Raw genomic sequence first — 19,142 nt, 5'->3', positions numbered from 1 at the left:
TTGATTATGGTAATTGAGTGGTTATCTATTAGTTATATATTTCGTTTGTGTATACTTTGTTTTCTCTAAAAGCATCTCCAACCAAGACTTCAATTCCATGGTGGAGGCTCTAACATTAGCTTTTGACAGCATATGTTTCTTCAACCGGTCTGCCAAAGTTGAGTTGGAATTTGGCATCAAGCTCCTCGCATCAAAATAGATAGCATTGTCAAATTCTTTATTTTGATTTTTAAATATTTTTCACCACTTCCTTGTTTATTTTTTATTGGTTTGAGTTCCATAAAAAAGTAAACATAACATATTTTATATGTATGGGTCCCACTTGAACAAGTAAAATAAAAAACTGACGTCTTCATTGGAGATTAAAAATTTAAAGGTGTTATTTCAATGCCAACTCATTCATCAAATACAAATTAGGCACATATTTTTTTACATCTCCGCTAGAGATGCTTTTGTGTGTTTAACTCCTCCTCACTTCTTATGTTGTGTCATAAGTTAATGAACGAAAAAGGATCTAATCCCTTAATAAATTAATTATAGAACCTATAGAATTTGAGGACGCCATTAACGAATCTTACGAATTAAGATTGACATGGAAAGAACACGTGTGTCTCTGTGTGTGTGTGTGTTTGTTACCTAACCTGGGAGAATGAGGTGTTTGCTACTTTGCTTGTATCTTTTTCTTGGTCGATGATACATTGCCAGTTTCCCCAAATTATTAGCTATGCCGTGCCGCCTCCTAATGTTGAATAACCATCGCCATCGAAAGACCAATTTAAAAGGGAGAGTATTCCAATTTCCAAAGGTACTTCAGTTATTTTTTTAACTATATTTCAGAGTTACTCTTGAAGGTTCTGCTACTTTAATCATATTTCCTAGGTTAACTATATAAACTTTATTATGGACAAATAAAATATTTGAAGATGTTCTAAGCATTGCTGAATGGGAGTCCATAAAATTACATTCAATGCTAGAGCACCTTTTGTAAAAATGTAGAATTAGTGATCTTTTATTGATATGACTTTGTACAGAGAATACAAGGATTTATACAAACAGCTGAGAACTATTATAGGTAAAAGAATCCTAATTTGATGCTAATTACATTTACTCCTAAAATCTCTGGAGCCAAATCGTTGACTATCTTCCTGATTCCTATAATCACTCATTAACAATTTTCTTCCTTTAACACTCCCCCTCAAGTTGGAGTGTGGATATCAACAACACCCAACTTGCCAAGGTGTGAACGGAAAACAGGTGCCCGCAATGGCTTGGTAAACATGTCAGCAATTTGTTCCCCTGTTTGTACATAGGCCGTTCTAACTTCTCCCCTTTGAATTTTCTCGCGGACAGTATGACAGTCAAGCTCAATATGTTTGGTCCGCTCATGGAACACGGGATTTGCTGCAATGTACAAAGCAGCCTGATTATCACAAAATAATCTTGCTGGATTAGGATGAGTTACATGCAAGTCCCTCAACAAGTATCTTAACCATGTTAGTTCACAAGTTATTGCAGCCATGGAACGATACTCTGCTTCCGCAGATGAACGTGCTACAGTGACCTGCCTCTTGCTTTTCCAGGATACAAGTGAGTTCCCAAGAAAGATACAATAACCTGTGACAGAACGGCGTGTGATCGGACAACGAGCCCAATCCGCATCGCAATAACCAATCAAATTCAGTTTACTTTGTGCAGAGAGAAATAACCCTTGACCTGGAGCTTCTTTAAGATATTGGAGGAGTCGATGTGCTGCATCAAGGTGATGTCGCTTTGGCTCCTGCATAAATTGGCTTAAGGTATTGACGGCATATATGATTTCTGGCCTTGTAATTGTCAAGTAAATCAACTTCCCAATTAATCGTCGAAATCTCGTTGGATCTTTGAGAGGATCGCTACCAGTAGGCAATAATACCAAGTCAGGCTCCATTGGGACCTTTGCCGGCTTAACACCAAGTAAACCGGCCTCTTCCAGTATGTCTAGTGTGTATTTGCGCTGACAAATGGTAATGCCGGCTTTTGAACGTGCCACCTCGATTCCAAGGAAGTATTTCAAGGGTCCAAGATCTTTAATCCGGAAGCGGCTATTGAGGAATTGTTTAAGATTGTTGATTGCGGCATCATCATTCCCTGTAATAACCAAGTCGTCAACATATAGTAATATAATGGTGAGAGAACCACCAGTGACTTGAGTGAACAAAGAGTAATCAGCCCGAGATTGTGTGAACCCAATATCGCAAATGGCAGAGTGGAATTTTTGAAACCAACTTCGGGAGGCCTGCTTGAGTCCGTACAAAGACTTATGGAGTCGACACACGAGATGCTCCCCCTGTCGACGAGAACCAGGCGGAGGCAGCATGTACACTTCTTCATGGAGATCACCATGAAGAAACGCATTCTGCACATCCATCTGATGTAAAGGCCAATTACGAACAGCAGCGACGGTCAACAAACAACGCACAGTGGTGAGCTTCGCGACCGGAGCAAAGGTTTCTTTGTAATCGATACCTTCACGTTGGGTAAAACCCTTAGCAACAAGACGAGCTTTGTAACGGTCTATCGTTCCATCCGATTTATATTTGATCTTGAAGACCCATTTACAACTGATCGGACGCTGACCAGGAGGCAAAGAAACCATGCTCCAAGTCTGATTTGCTTCAAGAGCTTGAAGTTCAGTGGCCATGGCTACAACCCAATGAGGGTTATGACAAGCTTGTTCATAAGTGGATGGTTCCACAAGTTGAGATACATTAGAAACAAAAGTCCGGTAAGCAGGTGACAAATGAGCATAAGAAACGTACCGTTGGAGGGGATAGCGAGTACCGGACGTGGAGGAAGAGGCAGTAGTGGGCGTGAGCAAAGCCGCATGATAAGCCGTATAATCTTTAAAATATGCAGGTGGATGTTTAGGTCGGGTGGACTGCCGAAGTGGAGGGGGTGGAGGTGGCGGTGAGGATGAAGGTGGGGAGGGATTGAAGTGATCAGTGGGTGATGATTGAAGTGGTGGAGTGAGGTTAGGTGAGGAAGGGGAAGCATCAGGAATGGGGGAATCAGGGGCGTGTGGAAGATGGTTTATGGGGTTGTGGTCCGGATAAGTTGCGGGGTGGAGAGTAGGTGGGTCCGTAGGTGGGGCTGAAGGTGGGAAAATGGGAAGGTTGGAAAATTGGGCATCTGGTAGGATAGGAAGTACAGGGAGATCATTTTGATGTTCTGGTGGGGAGTGTGCAAAGGGAAAAATATGCTCATGAAAAAGAACATCTCGAGAGGTAAAAAATTGCTTGGTTGCAAGGTCATAGACACGATAACCTTTTTGTCCTAGGGGATAGCCAAGGAAAATGCATCGTCGTGCACGTGCATCAAATTTGTGTGTGGGAAGAAGATTTGTGGCATAACAAAGGCATCCAAAAACTCGTAGATGGGAATAATTGGGTGGTTGACCATGTAAACGTTCATAGGGAGATTGGTGGCATAATAATGGTGTGGGAAGTCGATTGATGAGGTAACAAGCGGTTTGGATACTTTCCCCCCAAAATTTTAGTGGTAAATTGGCTTGAAAACGGAGGGCACGTCCAATATTTAAAAGATGTCGATGTTTACGTTCAACAACTCCGTTTTGTTGAGGGGTATGTGTACAAGAATGTTGGAAGATGGTTCCATTTGTTTCCAAAAAATTGTGCATGGATAGAAACTCACCACCATTGTTGGCGCGTAAGATTTTAATGTCATAATGAAATTGAGTTTTGACCCAAGAAAAAAATGATTTTATCAAGGATTGTGTATCAGACTTGAAACGCATAAGATGCACCCAAGTAAATCGAGTAAAATCATCTACAATGGTTAAAAAATAACGTGCCCCTGAATGTGTATGAATTTTGTGAGGCCCCCAAATATCACAATGAATTAAGTCAAAAGGTGCAATAGATTTAATTGAACTTGAAGGAAAAGACAATCTAGTTTGTTTTGCCAAATGGCAAATTTCACACATGTGTTTGGACTCAAACATTATTTCTGGAACACTTGTTGACAAGGAATGTAAAGGTGCAGATGAAGGGTGTCCTAGGCGTTGGTGCCATAGGTCAGTAGTGTGGCGAACATGGTTGGCTAGATGCGGGTTTTGGCTTGGTGTAAGATAATAGAGCCCATCAAAATGCTTGCCCAGGCCAATCGTCCTCTTCGTATCCACGTCCTGCACAACACAAAAATCCGGAAAGAAAATTACGAAACATCGTAGAGCCCGTGTCATTTTACTTACAGACAATAGATTGACTTGAAACTTTGGAACATGAAGAACTCCATCAAGTGTCAGATCATGAGACAGCTTGACAGAGCCAATTCCTTTAATTTCTGCTTGTCCCCCATTAGGTAAGCCCACAAAATCATGGCAAGTATCAGTTTTATTGTGCGTCGGTGGTGAGCGGGAGATGTGATCAGTCGCCCCACTATCAACAATCCAGTAAAGTGTTGAATGTGGATCATGTTGTGCGATATTACATATGGATGTATAAATACCTGTTGCATTTGCAAGTTGCTGGCCATTACCGTTCCCATTTCGAAGCATGGCAATGATTTGATTATACTCCTCAGTTGTGAACATTGGGCCGTTGGTGGTGGTTGCTCTTGTTGTGTCAGTTACGGTATTAGTTGGCTGAGGTGCTTCAACGTTGTGAGCAACATGGGATGTGCGTTTATTCTTGGGTGTAACATTCTTTCCGTGCCATTTATGGCCTACTGGGAAGCCAATGAGATAGAAGCAGCGATCCACTAGATGTCCATCACCATCACAATAGCTGCATTTCAGCAGCTTGCGCGAGGTAGAACCGCCTGTACTGGAACTGCCCTTTGCCATTGTGGAGCGACTAGCCTGCATCGCGTGGACACCAGATTGTGGCTCACGACTGTTTGCCACATCCAACTGTCTTTCGTGTTGAAGGACTAAGCCATGGACTCGCCGTGTGTCTGGGAGAGGACTCATCATCAAGATCGATCCTCGTACGGTCGAGTACGAGTCATTTAATCCCATCAAGAGTTGCATGACTCTCTCCTTCTCCTCCCTTTCGGCAAGTGTCTTCGATCCCTCACAATCACATGCAATGGGCTCATGATATGAACCCAATTCGTCCCACAAAGCCTTGAGTTTGGTGTAGTAGTCGGATACAGATGACTGCCTTTGTCGGTATTCGGCAATTTCTTGTCGAATTTGATAGATCCTTGAATCGTTCCCTTGCGAGAAACGATCCTCCAGATCCTTCCAGGCAGCAGATGCGGTTTTGCAGTAGAGTATGCTACTCGAAATAGCAGCATTCACCGATTGCCAGATCCATGATAGTACCATGTCATTGCATCTCTGCCAAATGGAAAACTTTGCATCGCTGGGTGCAGGAGCCTTAATAGACCCATCAATAAATCCGAGCTTGTTCTTTGCGCTGAGAGCAATGCGCATAGAACGGCTCCATTGTCCATAGTTGTGTCCGTCAAGGGGTTTTGAGACTAAAACAAGACCCGGTGAATCCGAGTGGTGAAGGGTGAGAGGATCAGATGCATTTGGCATCACGTCTGTTGGTTTCTCGTCACCCATGTAAGCTGTTTGCAGGGAAGATTGACTGTGTTTGTAGCGGAAGGTGAATGAGCCTCTAGTGTCACCAGGATCGGTGCTCTGATGCCATGTAAAAATGTAGAATTAGTGATCTTTTATTGATATGACTTTGTACAGAGAATACAAGGATTTATACAAACAGCTGAGAACTATTATAGGTAAAAGAATCCTAATTTGATGCTAATTACATTTACTCCTAAAATCTCTGGAGCCAAATCGTTGACTATCTTCCTGATTCCTATAATCACTCATTAACAATTTTCTTCCTTTAACACCTTTAGCCTATACGAATATAGCCGCGTATTTACCAAAAAAAAATAAGAGCGTATTTACCAAAAAAAAATAAGAATATAGACGGGTTTCACCCTTCTTCAAGCACAAAGATAGCTCACTCATTAAAACTTTAACCCTAATTTATTTCGGATACAAAAAATAAATAAATAAGGCTAGACTTCATAGTTTAACTCCAACAAAGTAGTCATGAAATTTTTGTACTTTTCTTTTTCTCTCCATAAGCTCAAAACTAATGAGGTGCTTGTGAAATGTATACCCTGTTGATGCACAAAACCGGAAGGGTTTTGAAACAACATAAATCCGACCATGAATCTGCAAGAAAGTAAAGAACACAAGATGTATCGTGGTTCACCCCAATGTTTGGGCTACGTCCACACTGATGTTGATTGTATTTCTCTGTATGAATGTATGGATTACAAGTGTGAGGGGGAGTCCCCCCCAGAGAAAGAGAGAGTTTAAGTGAGTTTCTCCGTTTGTGAGAGGGTTGTTCTGAATATGAGAGCATCTGTTTTGGGATGTCAAGCCTCCCCATTGTGAGGGTGAGGAGTCCTTTTTATAGACTAAGGGCTCCTCCCCTTTTACATAAATCATAGGCTCAATGTCTGGAAGCCAAATGAACGAGGTCCAATATAATATAGTACCAACATACCCTATAAAATATTATTGCATCTCAGCGATGCTCTTTTTAACTAGATGAAGAGGATATGGAAGAAAAACCAATCACAATTTCTACGTTGGAGTATCAATTTTTGCTTTGAATATTTTTTTTGGTCTATTTTTTTGTGCTGAATGTTATGAGAGAAAGATTAGCATACCGGTGATAGATAATTTAAAAATTGATATGGAAGAAAAATCAACCAAATTTCTATTATTTATAAATTCTGAGACACACTTACCATTTTTTATACAACGGTATATATTAAGGGGTGCTGAAATAAATTGGTTGCGAACTCGTATTTTTGAGATTCGAGCTTGAGGCCTGTCATTTATCAGTGATTATAATATCACTAGGTCGTAGAATTAAGCAACAAACACGCTTAAAGTTCAACCAAATTAGTTATACCAAAAACATTAAACCAAATTATTATTACTATTGGGGGAGCGGCAAAATTCGAAATTGTCACATTATATAGTTGTTATCTTTGTGCTAAAAAATTAAATAAAAATCATGATCAGCCCAATTTTAAGGTCTGAATTTTCTAGAGTTTCAAACCTGACTTTTTATTTTTTGATCAATGAATCCTTTTTATTTAAAAAAAATTATTATTATTATTATTATTAAGGGTTCATAAGTGTTATAATAATTTAGGGTAAGGGAAGTTTTGAACCTGGGATGCATGGGTGGAAACCTAATCCCAATCACTAGAATATTAGACCACATGCCAAATCTTCACTACTTATTTTGCTGCCTAGTAAAACTAGAACTTTACGACCGTAGTAGGAACATTCTCGGCCTTGAGTTCTAAAACCTAAAGATGAGGTTATGCAAATCGCTGTGAAAATCTAGGTCTTGTGCACCATGTTTGGCAGTATCGACTCTATATTGGTGAAAACATAGGTCTATCGAATCGGTATCAAATTGAACGAGCAAAGATACTCAACGGATATGAGTGTCTCAATCGTAAAAGTGGTTCGGCCATCTGCGTGTTGAAATCTAGATGTGACCTGAGAGTAACAAATATAGAACAGCTCACTTTGTCGAGATGATTGATAAAGTGACCTCTTTCACAAAAGAATCAAAGATTTTTCCTTACTGAGACTTGAGATAAATAGCCAGTCACAAAAGAAAGAATGCTTGTCTATCTAGTTGGTCAAGACTCTTTAAGCAAGTTGACTCTATAGCTCCAGCCTCATCTATCAACTCGGTCGCCTTTATTGGTTCTTCTGGAAAAGTTTGTTTATCTAGTCGGTCGTCGTCTATTGGCTACCAACCAAAACCCACTTATCCAGTCAGAATTTGTGTTGATGATTATAGTCTTAATTAATTACTCAATTATTCAATTCAATTTATCCTTCGTTTGTTTAATTAAGTCTAGCGTGGTTAATCAGTTAAATTGGTGTTAAAGCAATCCCTGTGGGATTGACCTCGTATTTGTATATATTACTATAATTGATTTGTGCCATTGCAAGTTTAGTTTTGTTTAAATTAATCTATTATTTAGGTTAGTTTAGGCTGACATCCACAATTTTCTCCTTTTTGGGCCGACTCTTAACCACTCGGCCTAACCCAGGATTTGAGGCCCAAGCAAAAATATATAGGGGTGTGCTATTCACACATCATTTTTTACTTCTCACACATCATTTTTGACTTCTCACACACCTTCTTAATTTTCGGCCATCGGATCGAATAAATTTAAGAAAATCAAAGAACATAAATTAATAAGGGTGTGTGAGAAGTAAAAGGGGGTGTATGAATCACACCCCAATATATATTATACGTACAACCACCAGGAATGAGAAAGAGAGGATATGAAAATGGCTGAGTTAAATAGTTAAGTTAAATCATCAATCATTCGACTACAATGGGTTAAACTGATTTCAACAAAAAAGAAAGGAAAAGAAAAAACCCTAGCCAGGCTAAGAAAAACTCAGTTGATTCTTTGTCTCTATACCACTATTTACTACAAGTAAGCATGTTTATGTATCTTTGACACATCCAAAACTCTTAATCATATTTAGCGTCGTATCATGCCATAAACAGTGACAAGGGCCATGATAAAGGAGTGATCGACATGAGGCTCCACTGCCAATGTGAATACATCATCTCCCAATACTACTCCTGACCTTGACTGCTTTCTCTTTGCCTCTGCTACAACTCTTCTATTGCTGTCCATAATTCTGAAAGCTGTTGATTTACTATTCAAACCCTCTAACCTGTAGCAATTGCTTGCAGATCTCAAGGTAACTTTATAAGAACACTCTTTATTTCCAAGAATTGATTTATAATTTTTTCTCATTCGAAACAATGGCTTGCTGGCACAGATACCATTGCTTTTGTAGCCCTTCCAACTTGGAAAACCACACATTTTCTTCTCACATAGGGTAAATAGAAGCTTGCCGCGGAGATCCATGAGATAGACTTCGCTGCTGTGTTTGCTGTCGTAGTTATCGACGCGATAAACAATCTCGCCATTTTCATCAAACGCAGTGCATCCGCTTCCTTGCATTACAAGAGATTTCATCCAAATGGTGCATGTTTCTCTCTTTGAAGTCAAATACTTATTATTAGAACATGGAGTACTAGTAGAGCTGGAAGAAGCATCACCAGTACTGTTGGATGTTAAAAGAGGATGAACCTTGGCCATTTGGGAGAGAGAGATGAGAGAGGCCTTTAGTTTAGTTTGTGTATGAGAATACTTGGTGTGTCAGACCACTTCAATCAAACTAATGATTTATACTCCCTTCAAATGAGAAGAAACCCCTATTATATATATAAATGGTCCAGTTTTTTCATCTAACTAAGAACTCCACGTTTAATGTGTGCACGTAATTCGATAAAATAATGTATGAGATATGGGCATATAAATTGTATAAATATTTGATTTAAATTAAAAAATTTACTCTTATTACATTTTTCATACCATATTTGTATCACCTCTCTAATAGAGATGACACCCACATGTGTTGGTAGGCCTTATCTCTATTAGAGCTAGAGGTGGGATAAATGTGATACGAAAAATGTGGTAAGAGTAGCATTATTCTTTAATTTATGGTGTCTATTGAGAGTATCAAGCCCACATTATAGAAAGAAGATACCTTACCTAAGTGAAGTAGTCCTTTTGCTAATTGATTTTATAATAGAACCCAACTTTCTTCAATTTCTTTTTATCAATACAATTTAGATGAGTTACAAACTTACAAACATCAACATTAATCAAGAAGTTCTTTGACTGTATATGCTGATTAGTGAGCTACTATAGGTTGGAGTTATCTTCGACATTTTTTGACTTCTAGACTTTAGATACATTAATTATTTAAGGAGATTTGACATTATTCGGATGGTGGTGATGGCACATAACATGGCTAGCTACCAAGGACTTGCCGTTTTCTACATATATTATTATGATTTCCAAATTAATTATAGGTTATGATTTGTTATTATTCCAGTTCTTTATTTCTAGTTACGATTTGATCATAATTTTCTATTATTGAATATGAGTATTTTTTCTAAAAGAAACAATAGCTTCATTAAAAAACAAAGAACCAGTACAAAAGACCTCTAACGGAAGAGGGGTCGAGCTCAAACATTCCTCTAACAAAGGGTCGGCAATGAGGTCCGGTGGATACTCAAGCCAAGTAAAACAATTGTCGCAGCTCAGAGCGAACCGCGCTAGACGGTGGGCGATGCCATTCGCTTACGTGGGTAGAATATCTTCCAGTAATCGTGGACAGCAAGAATTTGAAGTTTTCAACAAGAGGTCCAACAAAAGACATATTGAGAGAGCCAGCCGAAAGCGCTGTTGCAATCTGGAGGGAGTCAGTTTCCAAAATTACATTTTGCAAACCCCTAGATGACGCCAGAACAAAGCCACTCATGAACAGCTATACCTTCAATTTGGAGGGGAGAGTAAATATTGATCATACCGTCTCGCAAAGGCAGTTACAAATTTGCCGTTGGAGTGTATTTTTAAAATGTCACGCGGTCATCTCTTTGTTGAGGATATTTTTAAAATGTCAGATTGTGTGGCTTTGCCTGCGAATTGTGCGAATTATACGCACATTACGAATCTTATATATACATATATAAGCTTAATAAGAAACAAAAGAGATTATTCTAATTTGTAGAATTTTCAGAGAGACAGGTCGATGGTCATTTTTAATCACTAATATTATATTTAACTTGGTAATTACTACATGTCCAATCTGTCAGGTGTGAGATTTTATCATAAAAAAGTCTTGGTGTTAGTTGAAGTGGGATAATCATATTTAAACTCTTATTTCTTTCTTTCCTTCCCTCACACAATGTGGGATATTCAACACGTCCCTACACGTGAGACCCAATTAATGGGTCACACGTGAGAGATCTATGCATCAGCAACCACGTGGAGCCAAGTCGGGACTCACCCAACACGTGGGGCAAGACTCACCCAATCACGTGGCAGTACATGGTCGTCTCTTAGCTCTGATACCATGTAGAATCTTCAGAGAGACGGGCCGAGGACCTACTTCCAACAACATCAATACCATCCCTAATTTGGTAATTATCACTTGCCCAACCCGTCGGACAGAAGCAGTTGAAGAATTATGGCATCAGGGCAATCGATTGGAAGTGACAACCAATTGATTGGAAACGGACAGAGAAATCCTCTCACATTTCATGTTTTGTTTTTTCGTGTCCTATATGGGTTGGGTTTCGCGTTATTGGTTGGATTCTTTGCTTGGTGGAGAAGTTTTGATAATTTACTCATTTGATTAGGATAAATATTTGACTTCCTTGCCTGTTAGGATTTGGATTTACTTCCAATTAGAATTTAGATTCTTATTGTAACCTAAGTTCTATGCACTATAAAAGGACCATATGATAAGTTTATTTTGTGCGCCTCGCCATGACTTAGAGAGTTTTCTCTTTTGGTTTCGGGTGGAGGTGACCGTTTGGAGTCATGAGTGCGGCAAATTCACAGCTCATTTGTTTGGCTAATTTATGAGTTTGAGAGTTAGAGGACAATTTGAAAGAATTTTCTCCATTTGTTTTGGGGTTTTCTGCTCATTTGGTTAGGGTTTGTAATTTGTGAGATATCGGTTATAAGAGTTAAACTTTGTAATCTTCACTTGTTTAGTGAAATTTCTGGCCGTGCTTCATCCATGGACTTAGGTTTTTATGCTGAGCCACGTTAATCTGTTGTATACTTAGAGATTGTTCATTTGTTCACTTTTGCTTACCATGTTGATTTTGTACTTTATTAGAATTTTCTTCAATTTTTGTTGTTGGGTTGCATCATTTTATGCAATTTTTTGTTGCCGGGTTGCAATTTTTTATTCATGTCTGCAATTTTTTTCGTTCCTGTTGGGCCATCTTGCGTTATGCTGTTTGTGTGGCATGGGTTCATGTGTTGAGAGCATGTCTACATCTTTATGCTTGTTTTTTTTTTGTACCATGAATGAATTTGTATTTTACGGTGAATCGGGGTGGCCAACCATCGCGTATGGCTACGCATAGCCAATGGGCTGACTTTGTCTTTTTAGATTAAATTTGATACTCTTATTACATATTTGATATTCGTTTGATGAAATTCTATCGTTCGAATCTAGTTTTCGTTAATTTCCACCACTTAAATATTTTAGTAAATGGATTAAATATGAATGTGAACTACAAATTGCTTGATCCCTTCAAATGGTACCAACTCGGCCAAGAAATGGCTGAAAATACCCTAGATTCGCTAGAAAGCCTAGAAGTGGGTATTCTTGATTCGCACCAAAACGAACTCCAACGCCTCAACCAATGCATGGATATTGTTTATGAGGTTGAGGGGAATCTATTGGTGGTGGTGGTCAATGGAATTAACTTCAGGAATGGCAGATTGCTGCTGATGAGCCATTGCTTAATTGTTGCTGTTCTTCGTGAAACCGAGGTCAAAATGGCTCGATTTTTTTTTGTTTATGGAAATGAGATAGTGGAGGTCAAGGTGGAGTGTGCAAGTGGTGGCTGAGATCGGGTCAAAACTGGGTCGTCGAGTTGAGAGGTTTGGGATCGAGTCTACTGGTATCTCCCTTCTCTGATTTCTCTCCTCCCCCTCCAGTTACAGCCACACACATGGCTTTTCTACTCCATATGAATGCTCAAGCAAAATTGGAGTCATCTAGAGTAATGGTCAAATGACCATTTTACCCTTATATTTGCTTGTTCATAACTCCTTCGTTAAAGTATCGTTAAGAGAACGATTTTTTCCTACGCGTTCGTGAGATCAAACTCTATCCAAATATGCCAAAAAATATGGAGAAACATATAAGGACAAAATACGTCCTCGTATAATTCTGTTTCGTCAACTAGGGACATTTTCATCTTTTTAACTTACCAAAAAATTAGACACCATAAATATAAATGTGCCATAACTCTGATTACAAATACAAAATACTTAATTTAATAATAAAATTTAGGAACGGGATTTCACATATTCCTCCATTTGAATTTCATAAAAATGAATAACTACAACACATATCTAAAAATAAACAGGGTGTTACAATGACTATATAAATTATCACCAATACTAGGACGCAAGTATTATTCTTTTTAGTTTTTCTTCTTGGATAATACTCGGATGCACATATATCGGTCCTTGTAATAACATATCTTCATTCTATTAAAATCGGAACCATTCAATTACTTAGTTTAAATTTGAAGATCATCTCTACAAAAAATTCATTCGAATAGATATCATTTATGCATCCTATTGTTGAATCAAATTGACAATGTGAATACCAAGAAACATATTCATGTTGAATCGTCTATTTATTTGATACATTTGGATGACTAAACGTTCTCCGATTCGCATGATTTTTTGTATAGATCATCTTCACCTGAAGATTAAGAAATTGAGCGAGTTTGATTATGCAATTTATATGGTAAAAATACGTTATTTGAAGGGGTGGGATATGTGGATATGTGCACTCCTCATTCGCGATGCAAGTATAATCATTTCTTCTATATCTAAAGATCTATTTAAACATAGAGAGAGAATGCGAAAAATAAAACTTGTGAATGTAAACTATTATGAATTTCTTTTAAGTCGCCATATGGTGGATATCTCCGTTCCTCTTAGAACTAAGAGGAATGGAGAAATATATACATACATTTAGGATTTGTTTGATAATGATTTCATTTGTAGTTTTTTTTTTTTTTAGAAACATTGGAGAAATGAAAGAAATAAACGAGTAGATGCAAAAATCCGACCTGAAAAATGGAAAAAAATAAAAAAAATATACATGAATTATATGGTGTATTTGATCTATTTCTTATTACACGGAAGCTTTGTGATAAAACGCTACACAATGGTATGTTGTGCATGTTGTAATATCAAAGTGGAGGATAATGTCAAAGTGATATATTAGTAGTGAGTGGTTGACTTGTCTCTCTAAAATCTTGACCTTGTATTAGATCGTGATTGGTCTCAAATTGAGTCTTTACCTTGATTTGCCCTAATTACCTAGTTTACTACCTTGTCTTGCTTTCACTCTTGAATGATCAATGTTGGTTGCACTTCTGGCTCACTATACGTCGGTCCAAAGTGAGGAGAAATATTGAAGAGAAATTCAATACCAATTTCCTTATTTACCTTGTGTAATATATCATTATATCAAAATAAAAGGAAAAAAAAAAGGGTTTTCAAGAGAGTGGCCTACATTATGTCCAACTTTACAACGGATCGAATTAGTGATAAGCTCATATTTATATATATTTTACATAAAATTCACTTGTCTTTTCTTAGTTAGTTCCTTATATTTTTGAGCTATTTACTATGTTTTTGTGTTTTGTGTGATTTATCAAGCAAAGAAAAGAAAAGTAGCACAAGTGAGATATTAAGTAACAAATTCGTCAAAACTGCCTGTGCAGATTAGCTGACTTTGGAAGCATGTTACGAACAGCTCAGAATGAATGAGAGAATGAGCCTTATATTCTTGGAAAGCTACGGATGTCTATTTTCTGGAGCAATTTACGGATTGTTAATATCATTTTTCTAGAAGAAGTTATGGGCATTGTAACACTGAAAGGTTCAGAAAAGGGCTAAGCAGATTTGGCTAATAAAATGAGAAAGTAAAGGCACTTGTTTTGTGTTTTGCTTTGTCATCAACACTCAGCAGCAAATGGGGTTATGATTGCACTCATTTGGCTTTGGAGCAAGTGGAAATGCACATGCAAAAGAGAAACATGGACAGCTACACACATGCAAACTGCACAGGTTGGAGGGCATACACACACACATGGGCAAAGAAAACACACACACATGGGCAGAAAATGGGTTGATTTGTGGCTGAAATGATGGAGGTCATATGTGTGCAAATGTAAAGGGAAACGTGGACATCACACACCCATACAAACTGCACATGCAAGGAATTGAAGTGGTCCTCTCCTTAGCCTATAAATTCATCCACCATTCCCCTTCCTAAGATGAATCTTGATCCATCAAAAGAGCTTCATTCACAAACACAAGTCCCTTGCCTTGAGCTCGATTCCATTTCATCCATACATTCAAACACATCTCCATACATTTCCATTTTCCATATCGTGCAAATCCATTCCATCCATATATCCATACACATCCTAGACACTTGTGCTACAATAAGGTGGTGAAAACAAAGGTCCTTGGCGTTTCAAGCTTGGAACTTTGGAGCGTTTCAGGTGTACTCCGTTCTTGCTTTCAATGTCTACTTTGTTATTTTCTAATTTTGTTGCAATTATGAGTGGCTAAACCCCTATTTAGTTAGGGGGAAGTTTGAAGCCATGAACATGCTTGAGATTTGAATTGATTTCTTCCAATTGTGATTTGATAAGTTGTGATTGCAATTCAATTATCTATTTTATTCATAACTGATTCTTGTATGTTTATTAAGGATGCATACTTCGTTTTCATGCATGAATTAGATGCTAGAATATAAATGAGTTTCTATCACAATCGCGTTAATTGAATTCTTGGCAATTGTATCATGCATTAATAGTTATAATTGCCTCGTCAACACTTATGATTTTCATTGAACGTAATGATCTCTGATTGTATCTCTATTATGCATTCATATAGGAGACTTTTAGAGAATGATTTGGGTTGTCGCATGCATTCATCCAATTCAATGAGTAAAGGAAAATCTGAGGGTTAATTTGTGCATCACGGTTAATCTGGGGTGTTGAGTATCATAGTTTATTGAAAAGCAATTGGAAATCGATTCATGTACAAGTGTGTCATGTGTGAAGAACGGACCTCTAACTAATTCATCCATCATTTTATTTCTCAAATTCATTTTATAATCTGCCTAGTTTTATAACTTGCTTGTTTATTTCAAATTCATCCACATCAAAGCCCCCATTTTACTTTCTTGTTTGTGTTTTAGAGTGTTTTGATTTAAGTCAAAACACTAAATTCGTCCAAAGTTGTGTTAGAGTCAAATCTGCCCAGTTTGTGTTTTTAGGTAGTTTTGAGTGTTTTTAAGTTGTTTTGAGTCTTTAGAATCTGTTTTGAGTCCCTTGAGTCTATTCAAACGTTTTTAACTTTGTTTTTATGTTTTTGAGTAAGTTTAGAGGTTTTAGCAAGCCCTCCTAATCCCCGGTTTAGAACGATCCCTACTTGCATTTATACTACAATTTGACAACAAGAGGGTTTAATTTGAGTGCTTAACTTTCATCGCATCAATTAGCATTGATTCTTCGGTTACTATAATCTTGATTATTTTTGCATGAGCTTAACATATATGCTCGAGTGATAAAAAAAAAATTTACAAAATGAGCGTGGTTATGAGAGATCATATGATAATCATTAAGCATAATTTCATCTTGAAAGACTGATAAATAAAGACAAAAATATTAGTTTACTTTACTTACATATATATGCTTTATTTTCAATCTTGCATGGGCCAATCTCTTTAGAATTTCAAGTCCAACAACGCTGCATTTTAATTTCTACTTGTTTTTCTTTATACAAGCACTAAAAAAACGCATGCAATAAATGGCTTATGTGCATAAGAAACTTTTGTGCTGCTGTTTTTGTCACTCGGCAGAACTTTATAGTTGAATAATTCAATTATAAGATTGAAGGTGTTTGATAAGTATAATTTAATAAAGACTAAGGGGGTGTAGTCAAACTTGGATTTTAGAGGATTTTAATAGTGTTGATACACAAAATCAGTGAGGACTTTGGTACAACAGAAAGTGTTAAGTTTGTGACCTTCGCTAGATTGCTCCGGTCACTGGTGTGGATAAGTATGTAAATGGATAGAGACAGGGAAGCAAACACAAGATGTATGTGGTTCACCCAGATTGGCTACGTCCACGGAGTAGAGGAGTTCTCATTAATTGTGAAGGGTTTACAAAAGTACATAGGTTCAAGCTCTCCTTTAGTGAGTACTAGTGAATGATTTAGTACAAATGACATTAGGAAATATTGTGAGAGAATGATCTCTATTTATATAAGAGAGTTTCTAATTTCATTCTGACATTGACACGTGTCGTGTTGTGATTGGCTTCTGATGTTGATATGTGTTGCACTGTGATTGGCCTCCTTATTGGAGGGAAACTCTTCTGGGTCCTTGACGGTATAACGTTGACTGGTGCTCAGTAGTTTCGGGATTGGTCAAGTATGGTACAAACAGTGCTCCTCTCAGTTCCCGCATGAGGGAAGTTCCTCGGTTGGAGACTTGCAAGATCCAAGCCATTGAGTAATCACGAAACTTCTAAGTACCGAAGTGTGGTATCATTTTCACTTACCTTATCTGTCTCATATGTAGATGTGGCATCTTCTCTGGAAGTACTTTTCCTCTATCCAGGGGTGGTATCTTTAACCAATGAAGATGCACAAGGTAATGTATCAATTTCACTTGAATCTTACTTGTAGTTTTGGGCTTGGTCAAGTACGATACAAACCCTATAGTAGGAGTCCCCCAAGTCGCCGAGCTAGGAGATTTGCCGAAGGAGGTAACAGACAAGGTAAGCAATCAGACTTCCAAGCAAGCAACCTGGATCGGAGGGTCGATTTCGGCTTCCGGTTGATTGTTCTCCTTCTCCTTGTGTCGTAAACAGCAACAAGGATAAGGAGAAGCAAATGGATAAGAGATGATATGAGATACTTTTGCTTTTGAAGAAGTAACTTTCCACAGGCTCATTCTTGAACTGGGCTGGAAGGTTTTCTAGTTTCCTCCAAAGTATAAGGTCAACTCAAGAATTTGAGGGTCAAAACAAGTCCATCAAATCTAGAGTACGTTCGACCCTGATGATATGGGATACTTTTATTGTTGACAAAGTAGTGGATGTATCGGCACGTGTTCTGTTACGCTTGTCTCCACATGCTTCCTTGTATCCTTCTCACTTGCCCTATCTATTCCTCAGGCAGATGTGGTATCTTCTCTGGAAGCATAAGATGTTGAAGATGAGTACTCGAGAGCAATGCCAGGTAAGTAATCAGGCAAGGGGTTCCAAGCAGTCAGTTCCTAACTGGAAGCTTGATTCCAAGTGTTGACTGATTGCTCTCTTTCTCCTTGTCTTGCAGGTAAGAACAAGGCCAAAGGACAAGACAGGGAAAAAGCATGATATGGGATACTTTTGCTTTTAACCTTGATGATATGAGATACTCTTGCTTTGGTGTGGCTTGTTTGCAAAGGTATTATCGGGAGGAAAATAAGCTGAGTATTTCGAGAGACTCTGCTGAGAGTGCCCTCTCAAATGTGAAGAATAGTTGAGCATTTTTTTTATTTGCAGGTTTGCCTGGCTGTAGAGGATGGAGGTCGACATATATAGGAGTCTCCCTAACAACAAGTAGTAGTGCTATTCCTTTACCCTTCTTGGTCATAACAATGTAGTGGGAGCTGCAAGCTTCACGTGTTTTAACTTTGTCAGAGCACTTTGAAAAAATGGTATGTGGTATCTGGAAAACTGATGTTGCGTGTGAAGATTGCAGACAAGCTTTATCTAAGGAAATCTGGCTCTCGAAGTTCGGAGAACGGTGCCTCTTCGGTTTTCGAACAAGCAATCCTACCGAGGATCTGGCTCTCGAGATTCAGAGAACGGTGCTTCTTCGATTTTTGAGAAAGTAATCCTGTTAGGAGTCTAACTCTTAAGATTTGGAGAGCAATGTTTCTTTGATTTTTGAGAAAGTAATCCTGTTGTGAGTCTGGCTCTCGAGATTCGGAGGGCGGTGCCTCTTCGATTTTTGAGCACATAATCCTGTTAGGAGTCTGGCTCTCGAGATTCGGAGAGCTGTGCCTCTTCGATTTTTTAGAAAGCAATCATGTTGGGAGTTTGGCTCTTGAGATTCAGAAAGCGTTTCTCTTCGATTTTTTAGAAAGTAATCTTGTTGAGAGTCTGACTTTTGAGATTCGGAGGGCGGTACCTCTTCGATTTTTGATCAAGTAATCCTGTTGGGAGTCTGGCTCTCGAGAATTGGAAAGCGGTGCATCTTCGATTTTTGAGCAAGCAATCTTGTTGGAAGTGTCTTCTCGAATGTGAGTAAAGGTTGGGCATTTTTGCGAGTCTGCCTTGCCACAAAGCACGGAGGATGACACACATAGGGACTTTCCAGTTATCAAGCAGTGGTGCTATTCCTTTACCCTTGTGGGTAATAAT

General features: G+C 38.3%; 2 protein-coding genes across 2 annotated transcripts; both read right to left on the bottom strand.

Moving 5' to 3' along the window:
* Positions 1 to 3,897: 3,897 nt before the first annotated feature.
* On the bottom strand, positions 3,898 to 5,680 carry LOC139197038 (uncharacterized). The gene is made up of 2 exons (XM_070823494.1): positions 4,507 to 5,680; positions 3,898 to 4,183 (listed from the first exon to the last, which is right to left on the bottom strand). Exons 1-2 carry the CDS (start codon positions 5,570 to 5,572, stop codon positions 4,140 to 4,142), a joined length of 1,110 nt encoding a protein of 369 aa, XP_070679595.1. The 5' UTR covers positions 5,573 to 5,680; the 3' UTR covers positions 3,898 to 4,139.
* A 2,879-nt stretch (positions 5,681 to 8,559) lies between these two features.
* Positions 8,560 to 9,189, bottom strand: LOC103455530 (protein LURP-one-related 11-like). Its single transcript, XM_008395118.4, has one exon. It carries the CDS (start codon positions 9,187 to 9,189, stop codon positions 8,560 to 8,562), a length of 630 nt encoding a protein of 209 aa, XP_008393340.3.
* Positions 9,190 to 19,142: the final 9,953 nt, after the last annotated feature.

The sequence above is a fragment of the Malus domestica genome, chromosome 06 (assembly GCF_042453785.1).
Source record: "Malus domestica chromosome 06, GDT2T_hap1".
NCBI classification, from domain to species: Eukaryota; Viridiplantae; Streptophyta; class Magnoliopsida; order Rosales; family Rosaceae; genus Malus; species Malus domestica.
Note: the sequence above shows the minus strand (reverse complement) of the source record. Positions and strands in the feature narration are given on the sequence as shown.